Genomic DNA, 26,202 nt, shown 5'->3' on the forward strand with positions numbered 1-26,202 from the left:
TGTTCATCAGTGGAAAGGGGCGGAGTATGAGTGCCTCGTGCCTTTTATAGTGAGATACCACCCCTGAGTGTCCTGCCTGGTCACTGGTCATGTCCTGTTCTCTGTGTTCATTAGCTGCCTGTCTGTGCCTGTCTGTATATTATTATCTGCATATCATGACACCTCCCTCCTCTGCACCTCTTGACTGCAACACCTTTGAGTTGATACCATTGTGGGGATGGGCAAGGGTGAAGAAGTGAGTGCAGGATCCACTCTGTATAGTGTAGTTGGTCACCCTGGCAGAGAACTAAAATATTTATCCTGTATTTAAAGAAAAATCTGTCTTCCAGACTACAATCTGCGGAGTTTCTGTTCTGCAAGTAATAAGCGGATCCTAGAGATTTTTAAAAATTTGTCTTTCTCGCTCTCTCTCTCAAACCAATCTTTCTTTCCCTCTCTTTAGTTCCCTTTCTGCTTCCAATTTGACTTCACCGTAATTCACTCTGCTTCAATACTCGCTCAGTTTACTTCCTCTGTCCTTAAATTTAATTGGTTCAGGAGATAGACCCGGACTCGGACTTTATGAGGTCCCACATTATTTGTTGCCCTCCCCCTACCGTTGTCAATTCACGTTTCCAGGAACCTGCGATGCAAGAAATAATGCAAATTAAAAGATGAGGAGAAAATCCACGAGATACCCTACCGTTGCAACTTCTGGACCGATTTGTGCCTTACCTTAGTTTTCTGGTGCCACTTGAAGTGGGGGGGGGGGGGCAGTGTAACTGTCCAGGAAAATCCACCCTAGGCTTTTTGTGTGGTTCCAGACCACGACTACATCTTATCAGATGTCGTACGAAAACTCTCAAGTATGTATTTTTTGTTATGTAGTTTCTGGCTCTGGTGCCGGCTCTGAGTGTAAGGTATTTATGGGCTGTCACGAAAAATCTTGAGAGAGACAAAATTACCACCCTTCTCGGAGGTTTACTATGTGAGATCTAATATCCTTCAGGAACGTTTCAAAAAGCACAGTGCTCAAGGCACTTAGCTGTCCAACTCAACCATTTAATTCATTTAACATATAAGCTCTTTGCCTATCATAGCTGAATGAAAGCAGTTTGGAAGCAAAGATTTCAGTGTATGAATATTGTTCTGTTATGGGATAATATCCAAATTGGATTTGGCCTGGAATTAAAGAGAAATCCTATAGTTTTTATTAAATTAATTTACTGGATACTGGTTCGGCCAGCATTTATTGCCCTTCCCGAGTTACCCTTCAGAAGGTGATGGTGGTGAGTTGCCTTCTTGAACCACTGCAGTCCCTGAGGTATAGATACACCCACTGGATAGTCTGAGGCTTTTTCCCAGGGTAGAGCGGTCAATTACTAGGTTTAAGGTGCGAGGGGCAAGGTTTAGAGGAGATGTATGAGGCAAGTGTTTTTACACAGAGGGTAGTGGGTGCCTGGAACTCGCTGCCGGAGGAGGTGGTGGAAGCAGGGACGATAGTGACTTTTAAGGGGCATCTTGACCAATACATGAATAGGATGGGAATAGAGGGATGTGGATCCCGGAAGTGTAGAAGATTTTAGTTCAGACGGGCAGCATGGTCTCGGCATAGACTTGGAGGGCCGAAGGGCCTGTTCCTGTGCTGTACTTTCCTTTGTTCTTTGTTCACTGTGCGGTTAGGGAGGGAGTTCCAGGATGTTCCCCCAGCAACAGTGAAGGACCGGTGATATATTTCCAGGATGGTGAGTGACTTGGAGGGGGACCTCCAAGTGGCGAGGTTCCCAGGTATCTGATGCTCTTGTCCTTCTGATGGTAGTGGTCGTGGGTTTGGAAGGTGCTGTCTAAGGAAACTTGGTGAGTTACGACAGCGCATCTTGTAGATGGTACACACGGCTGCCATTGTTCGTCGGTGGTGGAGAGATTGAATGTTTATGGAAGGGGAGCAATCAAATGGACTGCTTTGTCCTGGATGGCATCAAGCTTCTTGTGTGTTGTTGGAGCTGCATTCATCCAGACAAGTGAAGAGTATTCCATTACACTCCTGACTTGTGCCTTGTAGATGGTGGACAGGCTTTGGGGGTCAGGAAGTGAGTTACTCGCCCAGGATTCCTGGCCTTTGACCTGCTCTTGCAGACACATTATTAATGTGGCTAGTCCAGTACAGTTTCTGATCAATGGTACCCCCCAGGAGATTGATAGTGGGGGATTCAGGAATTGAATGTTAAATCCTCACTTGTTGGCGATGGTCATTGCCTGGCACTTGTGTGGCATGAATGTTACTTGCCACTTGTCAGCTCAAGCTGTCCTACAATACAGGAGTGACCACATTTCAGAAGTACGTCATTGGCTGTAAAGTGATGGAGAATGACCCGAGGATATGAAAGGTGCTATATAAATGCAAACTTTCCTTCGTCTAACCTTCAAAATGTGGCCAAAATAACATTTCACTTGGACTTTGTTTTATCCTTCAGCTGCAGAAAGAATCCACTGACTAGTGAACGAACAAATAACAGAAAGAGACATATTATCATCACGCAGTGGAAAATAATTGAGAGATTACAACCCTGTGCTAAACTCATTGTAACCAATTTTCTTTCCCAGTGAATCCTTTTGCCCATTTCTTATTGCCAGTAGGGGTTATCAACCAGAAATAATAGGGTTAAATGCTGATCTTTATTGTGTAGCCCATCGTCCAGTGAAGCAGATCATTGTCAAACCAGCTCACTTATCATTCCATTAAAAGCAAGATTTCTCCATTTATTTCCACTTTTCAACCTCGGCAGCATCCGGCACGAGTGTTTCCACTTTTAGAAACAGCAGGAGAATGACTATTGCTTCAGGTACACCTGTGACAGAATTCCCAGGGGTGACTTTGTTGTAAACAGTTTTATTTCTGTGTTTGTGTACACAGTGTTCACCCTCTCCACCCCTCTCCCCGTGCAGAGTTACGCGGGTAGTTGCAAAACACGCAGAACTCTTTTTATTGCCACCAAGCTCTGAAGTGTGAGTCCTCGGTGTCAATGGAAGTTCATAACTTTCTATTTTTCACAAGCAGCCACCTTTTAAGGTAGAATTTTGCAGAGTGGTGGGGTGGAGATGGTTGCAGTTGGCGGGAGAACTAATTAAGCGTCTGCCACTGGGACCTCTGACCTCTTAACGACGACCGCCCACCCTGAAGAGTTCCCACCCGAATCAGAGGGCCGGCTGCCCAGATGCCTCAACAGCGCCACCAGGAGTGGTGGCCGCTGCTGGGGCTGCACCTGGAGGATGAGGGCACATTGATGGCTGTGTGCGCTCCAAGACTGGTAAGTGGGGTCTGCAGCCAGAGGTGGGTGGGGGGGGGGGGGGTGTCGCTGAGGGCAGGCATAAGGTTAACAACTGTGTTTAAATGTACTCTTGGAGAGTTCATTACATGATTTTCCCACATACTCTTGCCATTGGCCAGCCAAAACATCCATCCTTGTGTCACACGGCCTTCTTACACCAATTGGAAAGCAAAAAGATTCATTATCAAAAAAAGAATATAGAACATAGAAAAATACAGCACAGAACAGGCCCTTCGGCCCACTTTTGTCCTAGATTAAGAACAAATTAATCTGCACCCCATTATTCTACCGTAATCCATGTACCTATCCAATAGCCGCTTGAAGGTCCCTAATTGATTAACCTAGGACAAAAGTTCGGCGCAACATTGTGGGCCGAAGGGCCTGTTCTGTGCTGTATTTCTCTATACTCTATACTCTAATGTTTCCGACTCAACTACTTCCACAGGCAGTGCATGCCATGCCCCCACTGCTCTCTGGGTAAAGAACCTACCTCTGACAATTCCCTATATCTTCCAACATTCACCTTAAATTTATGTCCCCTTGTAATGGTTAGTTCCACCCAGGGAAAAAGTCTCTGACTGTCTACTCTATCTGTTCCCCTGATCATCTTATAAACCTCTATCAAGTCGCCCCTCATCCTTCTCCGTTCTAATGAGAAAAGGCCTAGCACCTCAACCTTTCCTCGTAAGACCGACTCTCCATTCCAGGCAACATCCTGGTAAATCTCCTTTGCATCTTTTCCAAAGCTTCCACATCCTTCCTAAAATGAGGTGACCAGAACTGCACACAGTACTCCAAATGTGGCCGTACCAAGGTTTGTACAGCTGCATCATCACCTCACGGCTCTTAAATTCAATCCCTCTGCTAATGAACGCTAGCACACCATATGCCTTCTTCACAGCTCTATCCACTTGAGTGGCAACTTTCAAAGATCTATGAACATAGACCCCAAGATCTCTCTGCTCCTCCACATTGCCAAGAACCCTACCGTTAACCCTGTTTTCCGCCTTCATATTTGTCCTTCCAAAATGGACAACCTCACACTTGTCAGGGTTAAACTCCATCTGCCAATTCTCAGCCCAGCTCTGCATCCTAGCTCTTTGAAGCCGACAACAGCCCTCCTCACTATCCACTACTCCACCAATCTTCGTATCATCTGCAAATTTACTGACCCACCCTTCAACTCCCTCATCCAAGTCATTAATGAAAATCACAAACAGCAGAGGGCCCAGAACTGATCCCTGCGGTAGGCCACTGGTAACTGGGGAACTGATCCCTGCGGTACGCCACTGGTAACTGGGGAACTGATCCCTGCGGTAGGCCACTGGTAACTGGGGAACTGATCCCTGCGGTACGCCACTGGTAACTGGGGAACTGATCCCTGCGGTACGCCACTGGTAACTGGGGAACTGATCCCTGCGGTACGCCACTGGTAACTGGAGAACTGATCCCTACGGTAGGCCACTGGTAACTGGGGAACTGATCCCTGCGGGTACGCCACTGGTAACTGGGGAACTGATCCCTGCGGTACGCCACTGGTAACTGGGGAACTGATCCCTGCGGGTACACCACTGGTAACTGGAGAACTGATCCCTGCGGGTACACCACTGGTAACTGGGGAACTGATCCCTGCGGTACGCCACTGGTAACTGGGGAACTGATCCCTGCGGGTACACCACTGGTAACTGGAAGAACTGATCCCTGCGGTACGCCACTGGTAACTGGGGAACTGATCCCTGCGGTATGCCACTGGTAACTGGGGAACTGATCCCTGCGGTACGCCACTGGTAACTGGAGAACTGATCCCTGCGGTATGCCACTGGTAACTGGGGAACTGATCCCTGCGGGTAGGCCACTGGTAACTGGGGAACTGATCCCTGCGGTACACCACTGGTAACTGGGGAACTGATCCCTGCGGTACACCACTGGTAACTGGGGAACTGATCCCTGCGGGTACACCACTGGTAACTGGAAGAACTGATCCCTGCGGTACGCCACTGGTAACTGGGGAACTGATCCCTGCGGTACGCCACTGGTAACTGGGGAACTGATCCCTCCGGTATGCCACTGGTAACTGGGGAACTGATCCCTGCGGGTACACCACTGGTAACTGGGGAACTGATCCCTGCGGGTACGCCACTGGTAACTGGGGAACTGATCCCTGCGGGTACACCACTGGTAACTGGGGAACTGATCCCTGCGGGTACGCCACTGGTAACTGGAAGAACTGATCCCTGCGGTACACCACTGGTAACTGGGGAACTGATCCCTGCGGTACACCACTGGTAACTGGGGAACTGATCCCTGCGGTACGCCACTGGTAACTGGGGAACTGATCCCTGCGGTACACCACTGGTAACTGGGGAACTGATCCCTGCGGTACGCCACTGGTAACTGGAGAACTGATCCCTGCGGTACGCCACTGGTAACTGGGGAACTGATCCCTGCGGTACGTCACTGGTAACTGGGGAACTGATCCCTGCGGTACGCCACTGGTAACTGGGGAACTGATCCCTGCGGGTACGCCACTGGTAACTGGGGAACTGATCCCTGCGGGTACGCCACTGGTAACTGGATTGGATGATGCTTGACTGACAGCCAAACAGCCTTTGCTTTCCCCATTTTTCAATATTTTTACATCTGGTAAAGAGAAAAGCTCAAAGAAATTATAAGAAAACAGTCTTTTTTGATGTCCCTCTGATTTTTGTCCAGGGTAAAACGCAGCAGTGTCCTGGAGATTGGTCTTCAATTCCTGGAGAGTCTAGGTCAGTCCTGGGGAGTTGTCTACCCTAGGCAAGCGATGCTGATGCAATGGGGGAATCCACTGGCCCTGGTAGGGTGTCCTGTGGGCCTTTGTGTGCTGAAAGGGAGGCTGTGACCCTATAACATGGTGGGAAATAGCCAGTGTTTGCCAGGTGGTCTCCCCATGAAGCAGAGGCTGTGCCTCATGGCACAGTGGTTAACACTACTGCCTCACAGTGCCATGGACTGTCTGTGTGGAGTTTGCACGTTCTCCCCGTTTTTGTGTGGGTTTTATCCGGATGCTCCAGTTTCCCTCCACAGTCCAAAGATGTGCAGGTTTGGTAGATTGGCCATGCTAAATTTCCCCATAGTGTCCGAAGGCTGGTGGGTTTACAGGGATAGGGTGGGGGAGTGAACCTAGATAGGGCCTCATTCCAAGGATCAGTGCAGACTTGATGGGCTGAATGGCTGAATAGAATCTTATGCACTGTAAAGATTCTATGATCAGCAAAATGCTATGGAGACAGGAATATGCCCTCAGTCAGCCATTTACTTGGCTCAATTGTGCTCCCAGGGGACTGCTTGTGTGTCACCTTTCCTACCCATAGCAAAATGCCATGATGGTGGGAAGGCATTGGTCATCTCTCACCCCCCCCCCCCCCCAATGCTTGATTGAATCCATAAATTTTCCATTTTGGAAAAACGGGTCATTTAAAGACTTTGGGCTGGATTATCCGATTCTGATGCCGGCGAGGGAATGGTGGCATTTTACGACCGAGAAAACGGCGCCAAACGGCCACCAATCCCTCGCCTGGTGGGGGGCTAACAGGGACGCAGCATAGAGCAACGCTGTTAGCTGCAAATACGGTCTGAGAATTGCCGGGCCCGTGGCCGCACATGCGATCAGCGGCGGCCTGCAGCGGCCACACCGTGCAACATACTGCCGGCCGCATGCGGACCCGGCCATCCAAATAGTGACCCCCCCCCCCCCCCCCCCCCCCCCCTGACCCCCCCCCCCCCCCCCCCCCCCCTTTGACCAGGCTCACCACCCCCGGAACACCCCCGCCAGTGCCCCCAGCCCCCGCCAAATCCCCCCCTGCCTGCGGATCGGCTCCCCTCTGACTGTAGCAGCGCTGAATTCCATCTGCAGCCGCCACCCCGAGCTGCCGACAATACATAGCACACGCAACCGACGCCGTGGGGAACTCGGGCCATCGGGGGTGGAGCATTGGCGGAGGGCCTCAGGTGACGTCCTGAGGCCGTCCCGATGTTATGCAGCGTACTCCCAGAACACGCCGCTTTGGAGGGGGCAGAGCAGCTCAATAACAGCACCGCCCCCGATTTTGGCAGCAACATGGATTCTCCGGCCAATCGATGAATGCGATTTCGGCGTCGGAGACCGGAGATCCCGCCCACTGAATTTACCAGCAGAAGTCCAGTGAAATTCTCCAGAACAGTCTCATTAAGGCAAGATCCCCCCTCATCACCTGAATTTTCCGTTCGACTTATAATTGGCCGTAAATGGGCAGCATGGTGGCGCAGTGGAGTTTGCACATTCTCCCCGTGTCTGCGTGGGTTTCACCCCCACAGCCCAAAGATGTGCAGGTTAGGTGGATTGGCCACGCTATATTGCCCCTTAATTGGAAAAAATGAATTGGGTACTGTAAATTTATATTTAAAAAAAAAATAATTGGCTGTAAAGGGGCGGTGACTCCTTATGCTGCAAGTTTCTACTCCCCCAGGTATTGTGAATCTAGCACATTACCAAAGGGCACCATGAAGGTGAGGTGCCTCCTCATGGGCACAGGTGCGCCCTGCAGGGGTGGGCTAAGGTCAAGTAATGATCTGGCTCCCCAAAAAGGTAATTTTTAAAAAGTGCTTTGTTCTCTTGTGACAGACGACTGAGGTTGGGGGTGTGGGTGATATCTATACACTTGAATCTTGGGAAGAGCACTGCCAGTAGCCTGGAGCAGGCGGATGGTGGAGACGGTTCTGGTGTAAACACCCTTTGGCATCATGTAAATTGTGTGCCATCGTGTTAAACCTACAAATTAACACCAGGTCACATCAGCAGCCACCATTCCAGTGGAAGACCTGACATGCCAGGCTGTAAATTTTTACCTATGGGATCTGAAGTTTTACACATTTTAACACTGAACGTACATCTCTGGCTGGTGTTAATAAAACACTTCCAAAATCACCAATTATATTATGTCCCTTTGAAACACGCCATGCTTTACAATGAATTACATTTGAAATACAGTCATTATTACAGCTCAGTAAAACTATAATTGTTAAACAAGCCTGTCTTTTGGTCATGGGATAGGATCCTTAACATCAGCCTGAACAAGGCCTTGGTTTCAAACAGGATCCAAGAACAACACTTGAAGCAGAGCAGCACTCCATCAGCACAGCACCAAGGTGTCAGCCTCCATTGTATGTCCAGGGTCCTCGAGTGGGATTGACTCCATAACCTTTGGAGGTAAGTATAATACAACCATGTGTAGTTTCAAGGAGCCAAAACAAAATTGAAGTGAATGGGAGAAATCAAGGGCAAAATGCTTCACTGGTTGGAGTCATACTTGGCTCAAAGGAAGGGTGTGGGCATTGGAGGCCAATCATCTCAGTCCTGGGACATCACTGCAGGAGTTCCTCTGAATAGTGTCCTAAGTCCAACCATCTTCAGCTTTAACAATGACCACCCCCCCCTCCCCCCTCGTGAGAAGTGCTGATGTTACCGGGTGATTACACAATGTTCAGCACCATTCGCGATGACTCAGCTGTGCACGTCCAAATATCTTGGGCTGATAAATGGAAAGTATGATTCACACCACACAAGTGGCAGGCAATGCTTACCTCTAACAAGAGACAAGCTGTAGTTTCCTGGCAGTTCCCACCAGCGGGATTTTTCAGTTCTGCCCATGGTGACACCCAGCCACTGGTTCCCCGGCAGTAAAGGGTGCGAACAACAGGAAAACCCATTGACAGCGGGATGGGAAGATCACCCCATCCAGCCACAAAACATGCCATGGGAGGAGGCGGAAAATTCCACCTAGAATCTAACTTATTTCCCCATGATGTTCAACAGCATTGTCATCACTGAATCCCCGCTATCAACAGTCTGGGGCTTACCCTTGACGAGAAATTTAAATGGATATAAATACTATGGCGACAGAGTAGAGACTGAGAATCCATCAGCGTGTAACTCACCACCTGCTTCACCAAAACCTAACCATCATCTACAAGACACACGTCAGGAATGTGGTGGAATATTCTCTATTTACCTGGATGCGTGCAGCTCGAACACTGCTCAAGAAGCTCAACACCATCCAGGATTAAGCAGCCCACTTGATGGGCAACCTTTGCACCACTCCCTTTATCACAGCCACACCCTGAGAGCATATAAGACATATTAGACCTCAGCTGGAATATTGTGTGCAGTTCTGGGCACCACACTATAGGAATAATGTGAACACATTGGAGACGGTGCGGAATAACAATAATAATAATCTTTATTGTCACACTGCAATGGCGTTACTGTGAAAAGCGCCTAGTCGCCACACTCCAGCTCCTGTTCGGGTACACAGAGGGAGAATTCAGAATGTCCAATTCACCTAACAGCACGTCTTTCGGGACTTGTGGGAGGAAGCCGGAGCACCCGGAGGAAACCCACGCAGACACGGAGTGAATTTGCAGACTCCGCACAGACAGTGACCCAGTGGGAATCGAACACGGGTCCCTGGCACTGTGAAGCAACAGTGCTAACCACTGTGCTACCGTGCCAAAAATGGTTTACAAGAATGCTTTCAAGGATGAGAAAATTCAGTTTCGAGGATAGATTGGAGAGATTGGGACTGTTCTTCATGGAGAGAAGAAGGCTAAAAGGAGATTTGATTGAGATGTTCAAAATCATGGGCGTGGGGGAGGGGGGGGGGTTGGATAGGGTAGATCGGGAGGAATTGTTCCTGCTTTGTGAAAGGATCAAGAATGAGAGGGCACAGATTTTAAGTGATTTGTGAAAGAAGCAAAGGTGACGTGAGAAAAAAAGTTTTCACACAATGAGTGATCAGGGGCGGGGATTACGCCGCGCCGGTCGGGGGTTGTTGGCAGCGGCCCCCCCGGCAATTCTCCGGGCCCCGATGGGCCGAGCGGCCGTCGTTTTCTGCCCAGTCCCGCCGCCGTGGATTGGACATGGTCCCACACGGCGGGACCTGGCAGGTAAGTTGGCTGGTGCGGTCCTCAGGGGGGCGTGCGGAGGGATCCGACTGGGGGGTGGGGAGGGGGGGGGGGGGCAGGGTGGCCTGGCCCGCAATCGGGGCCCACCGATCTGCGGGCGGGCCTATGCCATGGGGGCACTTCTTCCTTCTGCGCCGGCCCCTGTAGGGCTCTGCCATGGCTGTGCGGAGAAGACACCCCCTTGCGCATGCGCCAGAATATGCCGGCCGGTCTGCGCATGCGCTGAACTACGGCGGCGGTTCTGCGTATGGGTTAATTTGTGCAGTCCCTTCGGTGCCGGCTGGCGCGGCACCAACCCCTCCGCCGCCGGCCTAGCTCCCGGAAGTGCGGAGAATTCCGCAACATCCGGCCAGCCTGACGCCGGAGTGGTTCGCGCCATGTTTTACACCGGCGTCGGGCCATCGTTCCGAGTCGGGAGAATCCTGCCTTGTAGGATTCAGTGTGCACCATTGACAAGTTGCACTGCAACTCACCAAGGCTCCTCCAACATCACCTTCCAAAACCACGACCTGTATCACCTAATCGTATAAAAGCAACAGACTCAGGGGAACATCACCACCTGCATGTACCCCTCACAGGCCACTCCACCCTGACTAGGGAGTGTATCGCCTTTCCTTCAATGTGGCTGGGTCAAATTCCTGGGCTTACTCCCTAACAGCACGGTAGATGTACTTCCGCCACATGGGCCACATTTAAGAATCACCACCGTGCCGAGGTCAATTCGGAATGGACAATAAGGGTTGGCCTTGCCAGTGATACTCACATCCCTGGAATGAATAATAAAAAAATCAAATCTGACTGACAGTTAAAATAAAATAACATTGCTTACGATTTCCTTCAGGGCAAAGCTGATTCATTACTGGAGCTTGTCCGAGCTCATCATTTGTGCTTATTCTGTTGTTGTGGGAAATGCAAATGTTTCTGTTTCCATGGCAACATCCATTGCTGCCACAGATGCAATGGACTTATCATTGTTTGTTACTGTAACCAACCCAGGGAGGGCGGAGACCATCTTAATTGAACGTGCATTCCCCCCTCAGTCCATTTTTAAATTGGATCTAGATTTTAAATAAATTCAAGGGGGAAACATGAGCAAATGGTAATTCCACTGAGGATGGTTCAATAACCTTTGCAACTCACAGCCCTTTTTAATATGCATGTTTATTCAAACTTGCAGCTCTTGTTCACGTCACTCAGTTCCGCCCGGGATGTTGTACAAGCTCTTGCGTTGGTGATGATTGAGCCGAGTTATTGAGCCGAGCGGCTGGTCCCAAGTCAGCTCGTCAAGCTCAGTGTTAATGCAGTTAGGGATTTTCCACACATATCTTTGGATTGCACATGGGAAGGAACATAAACTCTTTTGTTTTCTTCGGGAACAGATCTCCAATTTCATTTGTGGAACATTCAGATGTGCCCACTTGTCAGAGATTAGTCTGCCCATGAGGCAGTCACTACCAGTGACTTCTCTGTACAAACACCCAGCTAGACAGTAACAGAATGTGTGTGCGTGTTATTTCATGTTAAACACTCTTTCAAATTAACTTCCTGGCTTCCCCAACTATTGTTATTTTAAACCATACCACATGAGATGGCACTGCTATTTTAAGCTTTTTTTTAAAACCATGAGTTTGACTTGGTTTCGATTCTGTTGAGTTTAGAAGACTGAGGGGTGATCTAAATGTGTTTCTCATGATGATTAGAATTTGTTCAGGTAGATACAGAGAGACAACTTCCTCTGGTGGGAGAATCCAGAATTAAGTGACACAATCTTCACGTTAAAACTCGACCATTCAGACGTGAAACCCGGAAGAACTTTTTCACACAGTAGTAGAAATCTGGAATTCTCTCTCCCAAATGTTTGTGGATCAACTGATGTTTTCAAGATTGATGGATTTTTGGGCACTTTTGGAAGGGTGTTTCTTGGCAGCTGCAGTGCCAGGATTGAGCCCCTATACAATGGCAAAAATATCAAGGTCTACGAATAAAGATAGGTTAATGTACAGATCAGCCAAGATCTAACTCAATGGTAGAACTGCCTCGAAGTACTGCATGGCCTCCTCATCTCCCCATGTTGCTACATACAGATTTGATGACTGAGGAGAATATTTGATATATTTCCTCCACTTGGCTTTGCACTTTAAGGATTGAAGCAATTGGTTTGATCTTGGTTAAAAGAGTTTATTAAGTGGGGTGGGGTGAGCCCTGGTTTCCTGCCTAACAAGTGGTCTTCTCCACTGCGACCATTGGCCTTGCTAGATTCTGGGTGGGCTGTCTTCTGGTTTTGACCTGCTTTTCTTTCCCTGCAAGGCTGCCAGGATATGTGAAGGAAGAGAGTGACATGGAGACTTCTGACAATATAAGCTCTCTATTTACAGATCGCGAGGAGTTTCCTGGTGGTTGCAGCGCCGAGATTGACCCCGCTATACAATGACACTTTGCCTTTTTTGGGAGCCTTGAGGAGTTTCTCCCCAGTGAGGCCACACTTCGAGAGCTTTCCTGAACTGGGAGATGAGCTCCCCATCAGGGTCCTCGCAGATTGTGGGCGCCATTTTGAATTGCTGCCACAAACAGTACACCCCCCCCCCCCCCTTTTCTTGTCACCTCGAACAACCCGTCACACCCCGCTTTATAGACAAGCCATCCCAAGCCCCAACCCCTGGAACTGCAAATCTGGCACTCAGGCACCTCAGCACTACCAGATTAGCAGTGCCACCTTGGCTGGCAATGCCAAGGCAACCAGGTGCCAGGGGAGTGCCTGCCCTGTGCCTGCCAGTCTCACTCTAATATTCAGTCCCGAGATCTAACCAAGGCTTTGGGCTCTAACTTCCTTGTGCGGACCAGCGCTTGCCCATGGTCCCCAAGGCAAAAGGGATGAATCCCAAACCGTCGGGTATCTTGGGAATCTGCACATTACAGTGAGACTAGCTGTCTCACTCTAATATGCACATTTGTCAAAAGGTGATCCCTCCCACAATGGGCAGGATTTGCATCACAATGTCTTGTGAGATTGAGTTGGATCTCCTGAGGCGTTATGAACCGGGTAGATCCCGGGAGTTTTATTGGCCATGCTGTGGCGTGGCGCGATGCTTTTTAGGCGCAGCGTGGCCATTGGATCGCACCCTATCTTTGTTACAATAATAATTGCTTTGTCCGTCTTCCCTATGGCTTTTGGTATCTTAGTTTCTTTCCTGTTAGTACTGCTTCCAGGTTCAGAGTCACCAGATCCCTTTACAATTGATGCAATTCTTAACAGCAATTACAGATTCCACAGACATTTTAAAGTCAGAGTTGTCGCAATTTATTCACTAAAACAGTGAGGGTGCATTTTATATAGTATGATCTCACAACATCAAGATGTTGAGTGCTTTATAATCAAAATACTTTTTGGAAGTGCAGTCATTGTTGTAATGTAGGAAATGTGGCAGCCAATTTGCACACAGATTCCCAAACAGCAATGTGCTGATGGTCATATAATGATGGTTGAGAGATAGTTATTGGCTGAAATATTAGGGATACTCCCATCTTCAATACTGCCATGGGACCTTTTACATTCAGCTGAGAATGAAGATTTGCCTTTGGAAAATGGCACCTCTGATAGTGCAGCACTCACTCCGTACTGCATTCCGGTATCCACCTGCATGTTGTGGTAATGTTTGTGGTGTGGGTCATTTAGCAGTCGTGACATTGATTCGTTTGATATATTGCCATTCAGTCTGCTTGCGCATCAGTGATTTCAGAATGCATTCCCATCCAATCTGTTTTCTCTTCCTAGATTGATGTTCTGAAGGCGGACCTGGAGAGTGCAGAGTGGAAGATCCTCGAAAATCTAATTCTGGAAAATGTCATTGAGGAAATTGGACAATTGATTTTTGCAATACATTTACACTGGCCTGGGTTCGAGGTCAGTGGAAACGACAGTGATGTTGTTCGGTATTGGTACAGCCTTCTGAAGGAACTAGAACTGAGGAGCTTCAAGCTTTTCCGCAGTTATAAGAACATCAATAAGCCACAAATCTTCCTGCGAAAGCAAGCTTTCAATGCTAGTAGCAGCTACATACTGAGCTGGATCAATACACAGTGGAGATAATGAATCAGACGATACAGAACACATTGGAGACAAACTACACTGCATTTTGAGGACAGTATTTTACTGCTGTTTTGACTTTCAAGTGCTCAAATTGGGTTAACCTCTGAGACATCCTTTAGTTTCCTTCAGAGAAAGCTATCAGAGATCAGCAGTGTTTTTGTTAATTATTTCATGGGATGTGGGTGTTGCTGGCAGTGCCAGCATTTGCCCATCCCTAATTGCCCTTGAACTGAGTGGCTCGCTATGCCAACCACATGGGTCTGGGGTCACATGCAGACCATGTGAGGATGGCAGATTGGTGAATGAGTTGGGCTTTTACAACAATCTGTTATGGTCACCATTACTGAAGCTAGATTTATCTTTGTTTTACTAATTGGACTTAAATTCCACCAGCTGCCATGGGAGGAAATGAGCCCACATCCCCAGACAATTTGGCTGGGCCTCTGGATTATTAGTCCAGTAACATTACTGCTGCACAACCATCTACCACCACCCCAGTATGAACCTGCTTCAGGAAAGAAACAAACCTTTCAGGAAGAACAGTTAAAGTTGTGACCCAGGCAAATCAAATGCACGATGCTATGTCTTTCTTCAGACAGCAAAGCGGGCCAGTGTCCGATATATTACTGAAACAGAGAGCGATATATTAGTCATGACGAATGTATAATGTGGCCAAGCTCAGCTGAAGGTCAAAGGTAGTAATGATGCAATCTGAAATGTGTTTAAGGGAGAGCCAATTCTGAGGGTGGACAGTTGTCAATGACGAAATGAAATACACGTCACGGAAGGAAATAGAAATATTCAGGGGAATTAAGAACTTTCCTTTTCTTTGGCTCTCATAAAATGAAATGTTCAAATGACAAATAAACTCTTTGTAGGCTGAAATCAGCTTTGTGAGTCTATGGGGTGGGTTGAAGAGCTGGTGGTGTTTCCTCCACAAAAATGTTTTACATTTAGATCCTATTTCATCTCTGAGAAGCACTTCACATACAATTAATTAGTTTGACTTACATTCACTGGCGAGGAGGTTTCTGAAGGAGGTGCTCTCTTCCTCCCTCCCCCCCCTTCTTTTCACCTGATTGAAATTTCATTTCCAGGTTTTTCCCATGGAGATTTAATCCACCTGCCACCCTAAAACTTAAGCTGCCACTGTAGCCACCCAGTCGAGATGGGATATATCCCACTTTGTTACAGGAATTAAGTGGAAATTATGAAGGGTCTCACCACAATTTTCAATCCTCTTTGGATACGGGACTGGACCAGCAGACTGGAGAATTTTGAATGTTACATGCTTGTTTGTATCCCTGACAGGGATAAACACAACATGACAATCCGCCTAACGTCAGTAGTAGGGAGACCTTTAGATTCAATAAACTGGGATAAAACTATTGGAAAAGTATAGGCTAAGGAGTAGAAATCAGCATGGATTTGTGAAAGACAAATCATGTTCAATTAATTTGAATGGGTAATGGAGAGGTTTAATGAGGGTAGTATGACTTCACAAAGTACCACAGACTAGACTGGTTAACAAAAGTTAAACCCCTGGGATTAAAGGCGCTGTGACAACATGGATACAAGGGCGAAGAGACAGAAAAAAGTAATAGTGAATGGTTGTTTTCCAGACTGGAGGGATGTACACGCTAGCATTCTCCTGGGGCTGGAACTCTTTTTGATATTCTTTTAATCATTCATGGGATGTGGGCATCGCTGGCTGGGCCAGCATTCATTGCCCATCCCTAATTGCCCTTGAAATGAGTAGCTTGCTGGGCCATTTAAGACCATAAGACATCGGAGTAGAATTAGGCCACTCGGCCCATCGGGTCTGCTCCGCCATTCAATCATGGCTGATATTTTCTCATCCCTATTCTCCTGCCTTCTCCCCATAACCCCTGATTAAACAAGAACCTATCTCTGTCTTAAAGACACTCAGTATTGGCCTCCACAGCCTTCTGGGGCAAAGAGTTCCACAGATTCACCACCCTCTGGCTGAAGAAATTCCTCCTCATCTCAGTTTTAAAGAATTGTCCCTTTATTCTGAGATGGTGTCCTCTGGTTCTGGTTTTTCCTACAAACGTCCTCTCCACTTCCACTCTATCCAGGCCTCGCAGTATCCTGTAAGTTTCAATAAGATCCCCCCTCATCCTTCTAAACTCCAACAAGTACAGACCCAGAGTCCTCAACCGTCGCTCATACGACAAATCCTTCATTCCAGGGATCATTCTTGTGAACTGACCCTTTCCAAGGCCAGCACATCCTTCCTTAGAAAGGGGCCCAAAACTGCTCACAATTCTCCAAATAGGATCTGACCAGAGCCTTATGCAGCCTCAGAAGTATATCAGAAGTGGGCAGCACAGTAGCACAAGTGGATAGCACTGTGGCTTCACAACTCCAGGGTCCCAGGTTCGGTTCCCCGCTAGGTCACTGACTGTGTGGAGTCTGCATGTTCTCCCTGTGTGTGTGTGTGGGTTTCCTCCGGGGGCTCCAGTTTCCTCCCACAGTCCAAAGATGTGCAGGTTATGTGGATTGGCCATGATAAATTGCCCTTAGTGTCCAAAAAGGTTAGGAGGGGTTATTGGGTTATGGGGATAGGGTGAAAGTGAGGGCTTAAGTGGGTCGGTGCAGACTCGATGGGCCAAATGGCCTCCTTCTGCACTTTATGTTCTATGTACATTCCTGGTCTTTTCCAAGGGCTTTAAAGAGTCAACCACATTGTTGTGGGTATTTTAAAAATTCATTTATGGAATGTGGGCGTCGCTGTTTAGGCCAGCATTTATTGCCCATCCCTATTTACCTTTCAGGAGGTGGTGGTGAGCTGCCTTCTTGAACCGCTGCAGTCCTTCAGGTGTAGGTACACCCACTGCTGTTAGGGAAGGAGTTCCAGGATGTTGCCCCAGCGAAAGTGAAGGGACGGTGATATATTACCAAGTCAGGGTGGTGAGTGACTTGGAGGGGAACCTCCAGGTGGTGGGGTTCCCAGGTATCTGCCGCTATTTTCGTTCTAGATTGAGGTGATCGTAGGTTTGGAAGGTCTGGAGTCACATATAGGCCAGACCAGGTAAGAATGGCAGATTTCCCTCCCTAAAAGACACTAGTGATAGGTTTTTATGACAATCAACAATGGTTTCATGGTCACCATTAAACTTTTAATTCCAATTTGTTTTCATTAAATTCAAATTTCATCAATCTGTTGTGACAGAATTTGAACCCGGGTCTTCAGAGCATTATCCTGGGTTTCTGGATTACGAGTCCAGTGATAGTATATTAATGACCTGAACCCAGGTATAAAGGGCAACATTTCAAAAATTTGCAGATGGCATGAAACTGTTAAATCCAGTGAAACAATGGCAAGGATAGTAATAGACTTCAGAAGGGCGCAGAAAAGCTGGTGAAATGGGCAGACATGTTCAATTCAGGACACCACATTTTTGAAAGGATTTCAAGGCCTTAGCAATGGGAGGTGGCAGAGGTTCACTGGAAGTGTACCAGGAATTAGAAAGTTGAGTTATATGAAGGGACTGCAGAAGCTGGGGTTGTTTTCCTTAGTGCGAAGAAGGTTAAGAAGAAACTTGACAGAAGTGTTCAAAATCATGAATGGTTTTGATAAAGGAGAAACTATTTCCAACGGCAGAAGAGTAAATGATTAGCGAGCACAGATATAACGTAATTGGTAAGAGTGAAAAATGAGCATTTTCTTTGATACAGAAAATTGTGGTGATCTGAACAGATGCTGCTGAAAAGGTGATGGAAGCAGATTCAATAGTAACATTCAAAAGAATACTTAATATAGTTGAAAGAAAAAAGTAATTGAAGAACTATGGGGGAAAAGCAGGACAATGAGATTAATTATATTGCTCTCACAGACATCCATTACGAGTGAGATCAGCGATGTGGCCTCCTTCCATGCTCTAACATTCATATCAATGTTTTAATGGTTGGGAAGAAAAGTGAGGACTTTAAAATGTTTTGTTTCTGAACTTCATGTGTATCCCTACTTGCAATTTTAAAAAAAAGCAATTGTTCATTCACGGGAATTCAGCTGGCAAACCTAGTATCACTTGCCCATTGCTAATTGTCCTTGAAAAGAAGTGGCGAGTCTCCTTGAACCACTGCAGTCCCTGTGGAGAAGTTACTCATACAGGGTTTTTGGGGAGGGAGATCTGGGATTTTGATCTGATGACGATGAGGAATCTGGATACAACCTCAATCAGGCTGGTGTATGACTTGGGAAGGGAATTTGGATGTGGCTGTGGGGTTTCCTTACAACTGCTTGTCTTTCTTGGTGGTAGAGGTTTTGGTGAACTCAGTCACCCTGTCACTAACCTCGGAAGTATTCCCCTTAGCTTTACCAGCTTGTTTTCAAAAACCCACTGAAACCTCTTCTTCATTCTGCTTTCTTACACTCTCCCCTCCCCCTCCTGTTGTGTCCTCTTTATTATTCACAACCCTGTAAAGTACTGAGACCTCGGTGTACCGAATGAGTCCTACATAAATAAATTGAACATTTTGTTTTTTTATTCAGCGTGTTCTTCACCCGAGCTATGGGAACACATCAAAAATCTAGGCAAAGTCCTTTGCTGAGGAAGGTGGTTTTGGCACAAAATACTACATCACTACAACCTTCTGACTCAATCCACCACATCTAATTTGGTCACTTTGAAGTCAAAGAATCAAACAGACCTCGTGGTGGTGGTGGTGAAGAGTGAAGAGAGAGAGAGAGAAAAGCCCCCCCCCCCCCCCCCCCACCAAATTGTACATCTTTGGACACTAAGTAGCAATTTTTTGCATGGACAACCTTTGGAGAGTGGGAGGAGACCTGAGCACCCGGCGGAAACCCACGCAGTCATGGGGAGAATGTGCAAACTCAACATAGTTATTCAAGGCCGGACTTGAACTCGGATCGCTGGCGCTGTGAGGTGGCACTGTGCTAACCTCTGTGACGCCGTGCACTCCGGAAGCTTGAGGAAAAATGACTTATCAAAACTAGCTCAGTTTTCGGTGCCAATATCATTTTTCCAAGTTTCCTTCCATTGTTCTGAATGTCTCCTCCAGTCAAAGATTTCCCCCCACCTGCAGCTAAATCGATTCAAGCCATAAATTTGAAGCAGCACCATAGCAACTGGAGAGGTATAAAGTACAGGGAGTTGGGAACTCCAATAGGATTTTTGGAATAAAAACGCAATTGTTAGGTTATGGAATTTTGCCTGGAGGCGTAAAGGGAGAGATTCAAATCAGACTTGTATAAACAGCTGATGCAAATCTCCTGCTTATTTCAGGTGGAAGTCAGACCCTGAATGCTCAGTGGCTCTGGGCAGTTTTCAGCTTTAACCTTCCTGGAAGAGTTCACCAAGCCCTGGTCCCAGTGGAGTAGGGTTTATGTGAAAGTACAGGCAGGGCTATAGTTAAATACAGCAAATACGGATAAGCTTTACAGGTTTCTTTTTGTATGAAAGGAAAAAGGTTTCATTCAGGTTGTAAGAATATGGATAGTGACAGCTACATTACTGTTATCAGCATTCAATTAGAATGTGAGCTGCTTGTCTTTTCAAGCAGGGCAGTGTTTGTGAAGCTCTTGTTGAACAAGCTCTAGGAATTGAGCTAGTGCAATGTCAAATACTGGAGGATGGGTGGGATAAGGAAAACATTTTTATCTTTCAAGTGATTTATTCAACTGTTAAACTCCCCACCCATCAGATACCACGTTACAGTCGGCGTACTACTATTTTGACCTCCTGTGAGAATAAAGACATTCTACACCTTGTCAGAAAGTTAAATCTGTTGAAGGAATGTGCACAGAGGTGAGATCTGAGATGAAGGGCTGCAAGAGGGTGGAACAAGCCAAAGAGGGTTTTCTAAAGAGGGTTGTAGTGTATGAAATTAATAGACTACAATATGTGAGTGATTCTCATGAGATAGGGTTGAAGGTCATGGATTTCTGGGTATTGAGGTCTAAATGCCTGGCAAAGCCTTTAAAGTCCTATATCTCCTGTGTTGGGGCAGCTGTCCCCAGGATGCAGTCTGAGCTGTGCTTGACCACGAGGGGTGCACAAGATTAGCCAGGAGAACCTTGGTCCATTTTTCTTTAGTCCTGTGGGGAACTGTCTGACCCTACCTCGTTATAAGAATCATCTTTATGTTGTCAGGCATCCTTGATATACATCTCTGTTTTGGAATTATGTGAAATATGGTCCTTCCGGTAGAATGTCAGTTGGGCAGGGATCAGGAGTAACAGTAGTAATAGAAAGGAAGCCCATGACTTCCGGTGGCGGCGATGTACGAGTGAGCCGCACATTCGGCGGGCTCTCACTCCGGCGGGGCTGAACAGCTGATTCCCCGCGATAGCGGGACCACGGAGGCGGCATAAAGGCTGCCGGGAAAGAAGAGGAGAGCGGGCTGCAGCAGATGGAAGTGTGGGAGGCCAGCAGGTGAGGAAGAAAGAGAGAGAGAGAGACGGAGGCAAGGAGGAAGCTGACCTGAAGGGTAAGATGGCGGACCCACGGACCTTCCTTCCTCCAGGACAAAGGAAAAAAAAAGTTTGGAGTTGCTGAGGAGGGACAGCTTGGACCCACTTCAGATGCCCAGGAGGTAAAATTTAAGGAGCTGGGCGAAGGAAAGCGGCAGCGAAGGCGCTGAGGAGCGGGCTGCGGCACATGGAACAGCGGGATTCCAGAAGGCAGAAGAAGAAGGAGAAAAAGGGACAGAGACAAGGACCTGAAGAAAATTACCTGGGACCTAAGATGGCGGACACACGGACCCCGGACTCAGCAATCCAGCAGGCGCTGGATAACATGCTCCAGGTAATGAAGTCCAGTTTTGAAGCGCTGAAGCGGGACAGCTTGGACCCAATCCAGAAAGCGGTGGATCAGCTGAACCAGAGGCTGGACGCCCAGGATGTTAAAGTTAAGGAGCTGGGAGAGGCGGTGGAGGAGCAGGCGGATGCGCAAACGGTTGCAGCGCTAGAAGTGGACGGCCTGAAAGAGCGGCAGAGAAGACTGCTGGACAGAGTGGAGGAGCTGGAGAATAGAGTCCGCAGGAACAATCTGAGGATGGTTGGCCTCCCGGAGGGGGCCGAGGGAGCTGATGCTGCAGCGTTTGTAGCAGACCTGCTGAAGCAGCTGATGGGGGCCGAAGCCTTTCCGCGACCGCTGGAGCTGGAGGGGGCACACAGAGTGCAGGCAAGGCAGGGGCGGCCGGGCGGACCCCCCCGCCCGATGGTGATTGGGTTCCACAGGTTCGTGGACAAGGAGCGGGTGCTGCAGTGGGCAAAGAGCGCCAGGAGCAGCACGTGGAACAACAGTGTTCTCCGCATTTATCAGGACCTAAGCCAGGAGGTGGCTCAGCGGCGAGCAGCCTTTAAGAATGTCAAGGAGGTGCTGTTCAAGAAGCACGTGAAGTTTGGTCTGCTGTTCCCAGCTCGGCTATGGGTCACGCACCAGGGTCAACACCACTACTTCTCCGAGCCCGAAGAAGCGATGGATTTTGTGAGGGACCTGGGGCTGGACCCGAAAGGAGGCCCCAAGGACGCGAGTTAGGGCCCGAGGATTTCTGTGGGAAGGAACGCCGAATGTGCCTGGACTGCTGCTCAACGGTTTGCTGGGCCAAGGGGGCCAAGCGGAACATTTGAGACTCTTTCCTTTGCTCATGGACATTTATGTGCTTTTTCTCTTTTTTCTGTGGTTTTTTCTTTTTTTTTTTCCTGTTTGGGCTGGTTTGTGCTTTTTGTGCAGCTCGCGGAAGACACTGGAGCCGGCTTGCCCCAGTGGGTGGGGAGGAGGGCGGGGAAACAAGGGGAATGGGACAGGAAGGCGCCGGAGTGTTGAGTCACCGGGCTAGCAGATTGGCTAGTCAAGGAAGTCAGATGGGGGGGAAGTTGCAGCCAGTAGATGGCAGGGGTGGGGGTATCGGGGGATGGGGTTAGGGGAGGGGGGGGTTGTTCTGCTGACGGGAGAGGGACTTGAAATAGGCACTGGAAAGGAGGTCGAGGGTGGAGGCAGCCAAAGGGCGGGCCAGGAATGGCGCGACGCATGGGTCAGGGGCCGGTCCGAGAAAGGCTATGGCTGACCGGCGGGGTGGGGGGGGGGGGGGTGGGATGTGCCCCCCGACCAGGCTGATCACCTGGAACGTCAAGGGACTGAATGGGCCGGTTAAGAGGGCGCGGGTGTTCGCGCACTTGCGGGCCCTGAGGGCGGACGTAATTATGTTGCAGGAGACACATCTGAAAGTGTCAGACCAGACCAGGCTAAGGAAGGGCTGGATTAGCCAGGTCTTCCACTCAGACTTGGACTCGAAGTCCAGAGGGGTGGCAATCATGATCAACAAGCGCGTGCAATTTGAGGCGGAGGGCATATCTGCAGACAGGGGGGGCAGATATCTGATGGTACGGGGCAGACTGGAGGGGAGAAGAGTGGTGCTGGTGAATATATATGCCCCGAACTGGGATGACGTGGACTTCATTAAAAGAGTGCTGGGGAAGATCCCGGACTTAGATTCTCGCAGGCTAATAATGGGAGGGGACTTTAACATGGTCCTTGACCCGACTTTGGATCGGTCGTGTCCCAGAACGGGTAGACTCTCAGCAATGGCAAGGGAGCTGAAAGGGTTTATGGAGCAAATGGGGGCAGTGGACCCCTGGAGAGAGGGACAGCCAACAGGAAGGGGCTACTCGTTTTACTCGCACGTCCATAAAGTATATTCCAGGATAGATTTCTTTGTACTAAGCAGGGACTGTATGGGGGAGGTAAAGAACACGGAATACTCAGCAATTACCATTTCAGACCATGCCCCGCATTGGGTGGACCTGCAGTTCGGGGGAGCGAGCTACCAACGCCCACAATGGAGGCTAGATGTGGGTCTGCTGTCGGAGGAGGGGATCTGCGAGAGGCTTCGGAAATGTATAAAAAATTACCTGCAGGTGAATGACACTGGGGAGGTCTCAGCGGCGACTGTGTGGGAGGCGCTAAAGGCAGTAGTGCGGGGGGAGCTGATTTCAATTGGGGCCCATAGAGCCAAGGCAGACCGGGCAGAGATGGATAGATTGGTCAGGGAAATGGGTCGGATAGATGAAGAGCACGCGGAGTCCCCGGGGGAGGTTTTACTCAGGGAGAGGCAGAGACTACAGGCGGAACTGGGGGCACTATCCACGAGCAGGGCCGTGGAACAGCTTAGGAAGGCGAGGGGAGTGGTGTACGAGTATGGGGAAAAGGCTAGCAGACTGTTAGCGCAGCAACTCAGGAGGAGGGAGGCAGCCAGGGAAATAGGTAGAGTGAGGGATGGGGAGGGGCGCAAAGTGGAGGACCCGGCAGGATTGAATAAGGTATTCCGGGACTTCTATCGCAAGCTGTATACTTCGGAGCCGCCGGAAGAACCGGAGGGGATGAAAAGGTTTCTGGACGGGTTAACATTCCCAACAGTTGGGGGGGGGGGGGGGGCGAGTGGAAGAGCTGGGGGCCCCGATTAGAGTAGAGGAGGTATTGGGGGGCCTAAAGGCCATGCAGTCGGGGAAGTCCCTGGGGCCGGATGGATACCCAGTAGAGTTTTATAGGAAGTTCTCTGAGCTGGTGGGCCCGGTCTTGGCGAGGGTTTTCAATGAGGCAAAGGACAGAGGGACCCTGCCGCCGCCAATGGCACAAGCCACTATATCACTGATATTGAAGCGGGGTAAAGACCCGGAGGTGTGCGGGTCCTACAGGCCAATCTCCCTGATTAATGTAGACGCCAAGCTCCTGGCAAAGGTACTGGCGGGTAGAATGGAGGACTGTGTACCGGAGGTGATTGGGGAGGATCAAACGGGGTTCGTGAAAGGTAGGCAGCTGGCGGCCAATCTGAGGAGATTGCTCAATGTGATAATGATGCTCCCAGCGGGTAGAGAGGTGGAGGTAGTGGTGGCAATGGACGCCGAGAAGGCCTTTGACCGGGTGGAGTGGGACTATCTATGGGAGGTGCTCGGACGGTTTGGGTTCGGGGAGGGATTGGTGGATTGGATCAAATTACTATATCAGGCCCCGAGGGCCAGCGTCAGGACTAACAGAGAAGTGTCAGAGTACTTTAGGTTGTACCGAGGGACCAGACAGGGCTGTCCGCTCTCCCCGCTGCTGTTTGCGCTGGCCATAGAGCCGCTGGCGATTGCGCTGAGAGCCACAGAGGGTTGGAAGGGGATGGTGAGGGGCGGGGTTGAACACAGGGTTTCTCTTTATGCAGACGACCTGCTCCTGTACGTGTCGGACCCAGTGGCCGGGATGGGAAGTATACTGGGAATGCTGAGGAAGTTCGGCCAGTTCTCAGGATACAAATTAAATACCGTCAAGAGTGAAATGTTTGTGGTCCAGGCAAGGGGCCAGGAGAACAGATTGAGAGGGCTACCGTTTAGGCTAGTTGAGGAAAATTTCCGGTATTTGGGAATCCAGGTGGCACGAGACTGGGGCAGGCTGCATAAGTTAAATTTGGCCAGGGTGGTGGAGCAAATGAAGTGAGAGTTTCGGAGATGGGATGCACTCCCGCTGTCAGGGAGGGTGCAGACTGTATAAGATGACAATCCTCCCTCGATTTTTGTTTATTTTTCAGTGCCTCCCGATCTTTGTTCCACAGTCCTTCTTCAAAAGAGTTAACGGGCTGATCATGAGCTTTGTCTGGGCGGGAAAGTCTCCGCGGGTGAAGAAGGCGATGTTGGAGAGGAACCGCAGCTAGGGAGGGCTGGCTTTGCCGAGTCTGGTCAATTATTACTGGGCGGCCAACATCGCTATGATAAGGAAGTGGATGGTGGGTACGGGGTCTATTTGGAAGCGGGTGGAGGCGGCTTCGTGCAGGGGCTCCAGTTTGGAAGCCCTGGTCACGGCTCCTCTACCGCTGCCGCCGGCCAAGTACACCACCAGCCCGGTAGTGGTGGCGACCCTGCGGATATGGGGCCAGTGGAGGAGGCATGTGGGGGAGATGGGGGTGTCTGTCTGGGCGCCAATCTGCGACAACCATCGGTTTGCCCCCGGCAGTATGGATGGGGGGTTCAGAGTATGGCGGCGAGCAGGGGCGGGAAGGGTGGGTGACATGTTCCTGGAAGGGAGCTTCGCGAGTTTGAGGAGCTTGGAGGAGAAATTTGGGTTGGTAAGGGGAAATGATTTTAGATACTTACAGTTGCGGGACTTTGTTCGTAGACAGGTCCCATCTTTCCCACGCCTCCCGCCAATGGGGATCCTCGACAGAATAGTCTCTAGGAGGGAAGAAGGGGAGGGCAGAGTCTCGGGTATATATAAGGTGCTCATGAGGGAGGAAGGGTCCCAGACACAGGAACTGAAACTTAAATGGGAGGAGGAGATAGGCGGGGAAATGGAGGATGGGCTGTGGGCAGAGGCTCTGAGTAGGGTAAACTCGACCGCGACATGTGCTAGGCTCGGGCTGATCCAATTTAAGGTCGTTCACCGGGCCCATATGATGGTGGCTCGGATGAGCAAATTTTTCGGGATAGAGGACAAATGCGCTAGGTGCGCGGGAGGACCAGCGAACCATGTTCACATGTTTTGGGCATGCCCTGAGCTGAGGGGGTACTGGGAGGGATTTGCGGGGGTCATGTCCCAGGTGCTAAAAACAAGGGTGGCGATGAGTCCAGGGGTGGCAATTTTTGGGGTTTCGGAAGACCCGGGCGTCCAGGGGGAGAAAGAGGCCGATGTGTTGGCCTTTGCTTCCCTGATAGCCCGGCGACGAATATTATTGGCGTGGAGGGACTCAAAGCCCCCGAAGACTGAGTGGTGGCTTGCGGACATGTCGAGTTTCCTGGGGATGGAAAAAATTAAGTTCGCCTTGAGGGGATCTGTGCAGGGGTTCACCCGGAGGTGGCAACCATTT

General features: G+C 49.3%; 1 protein-coding gene across 2 annotated transcripts in view; it reads left to right on the forward strand.

Annotated features, from left to right (window-relative positions):
• Nucleotides 1–15,258, forward strand: part of mettl24 (methyltransferase like 24) — a 192,789-nt gene extending 177,531 nt beyond the window's left edge. The window contains exons 5-6 of one of the 2 annotated variants that reach the window (XM_038799176.1): nt 8,419–8,532; nt 14,059–14,238. In XM_038799176.1, coding sequence (XP_038655104.1) covers nt 8,419–8,523 — 105 coding nt within the window. In that variant the 3' untranslated portion in view covers nt 8,524–8,532; nt 14,059–14,238. Of the gene's footprint in view, nt 1–8,418; nt 8,533–14,058 lie in introns of both variants that reach the window. The other variant, XM_038799175.1, reaches the window with a different exon arrangement.
• The last annotated feature ends 10,944 nt before the right edge of the window (nt 15,259–26,202 follow it).

Source organism: Scyliorhinus canicula, chromosome 6, assembly GCF_902713615.1.
Source record: "Scyliorhinus canicula chromosome 6, sScyCan1.1, whole genome shotgun sequence".
NCBI lineage: Eukaryota > Metazoa > Chordata > Chondrichthyes > Carcharhiniformes > Scyliorhinidae > Scyliorhinus > Scyliorhinus canicula.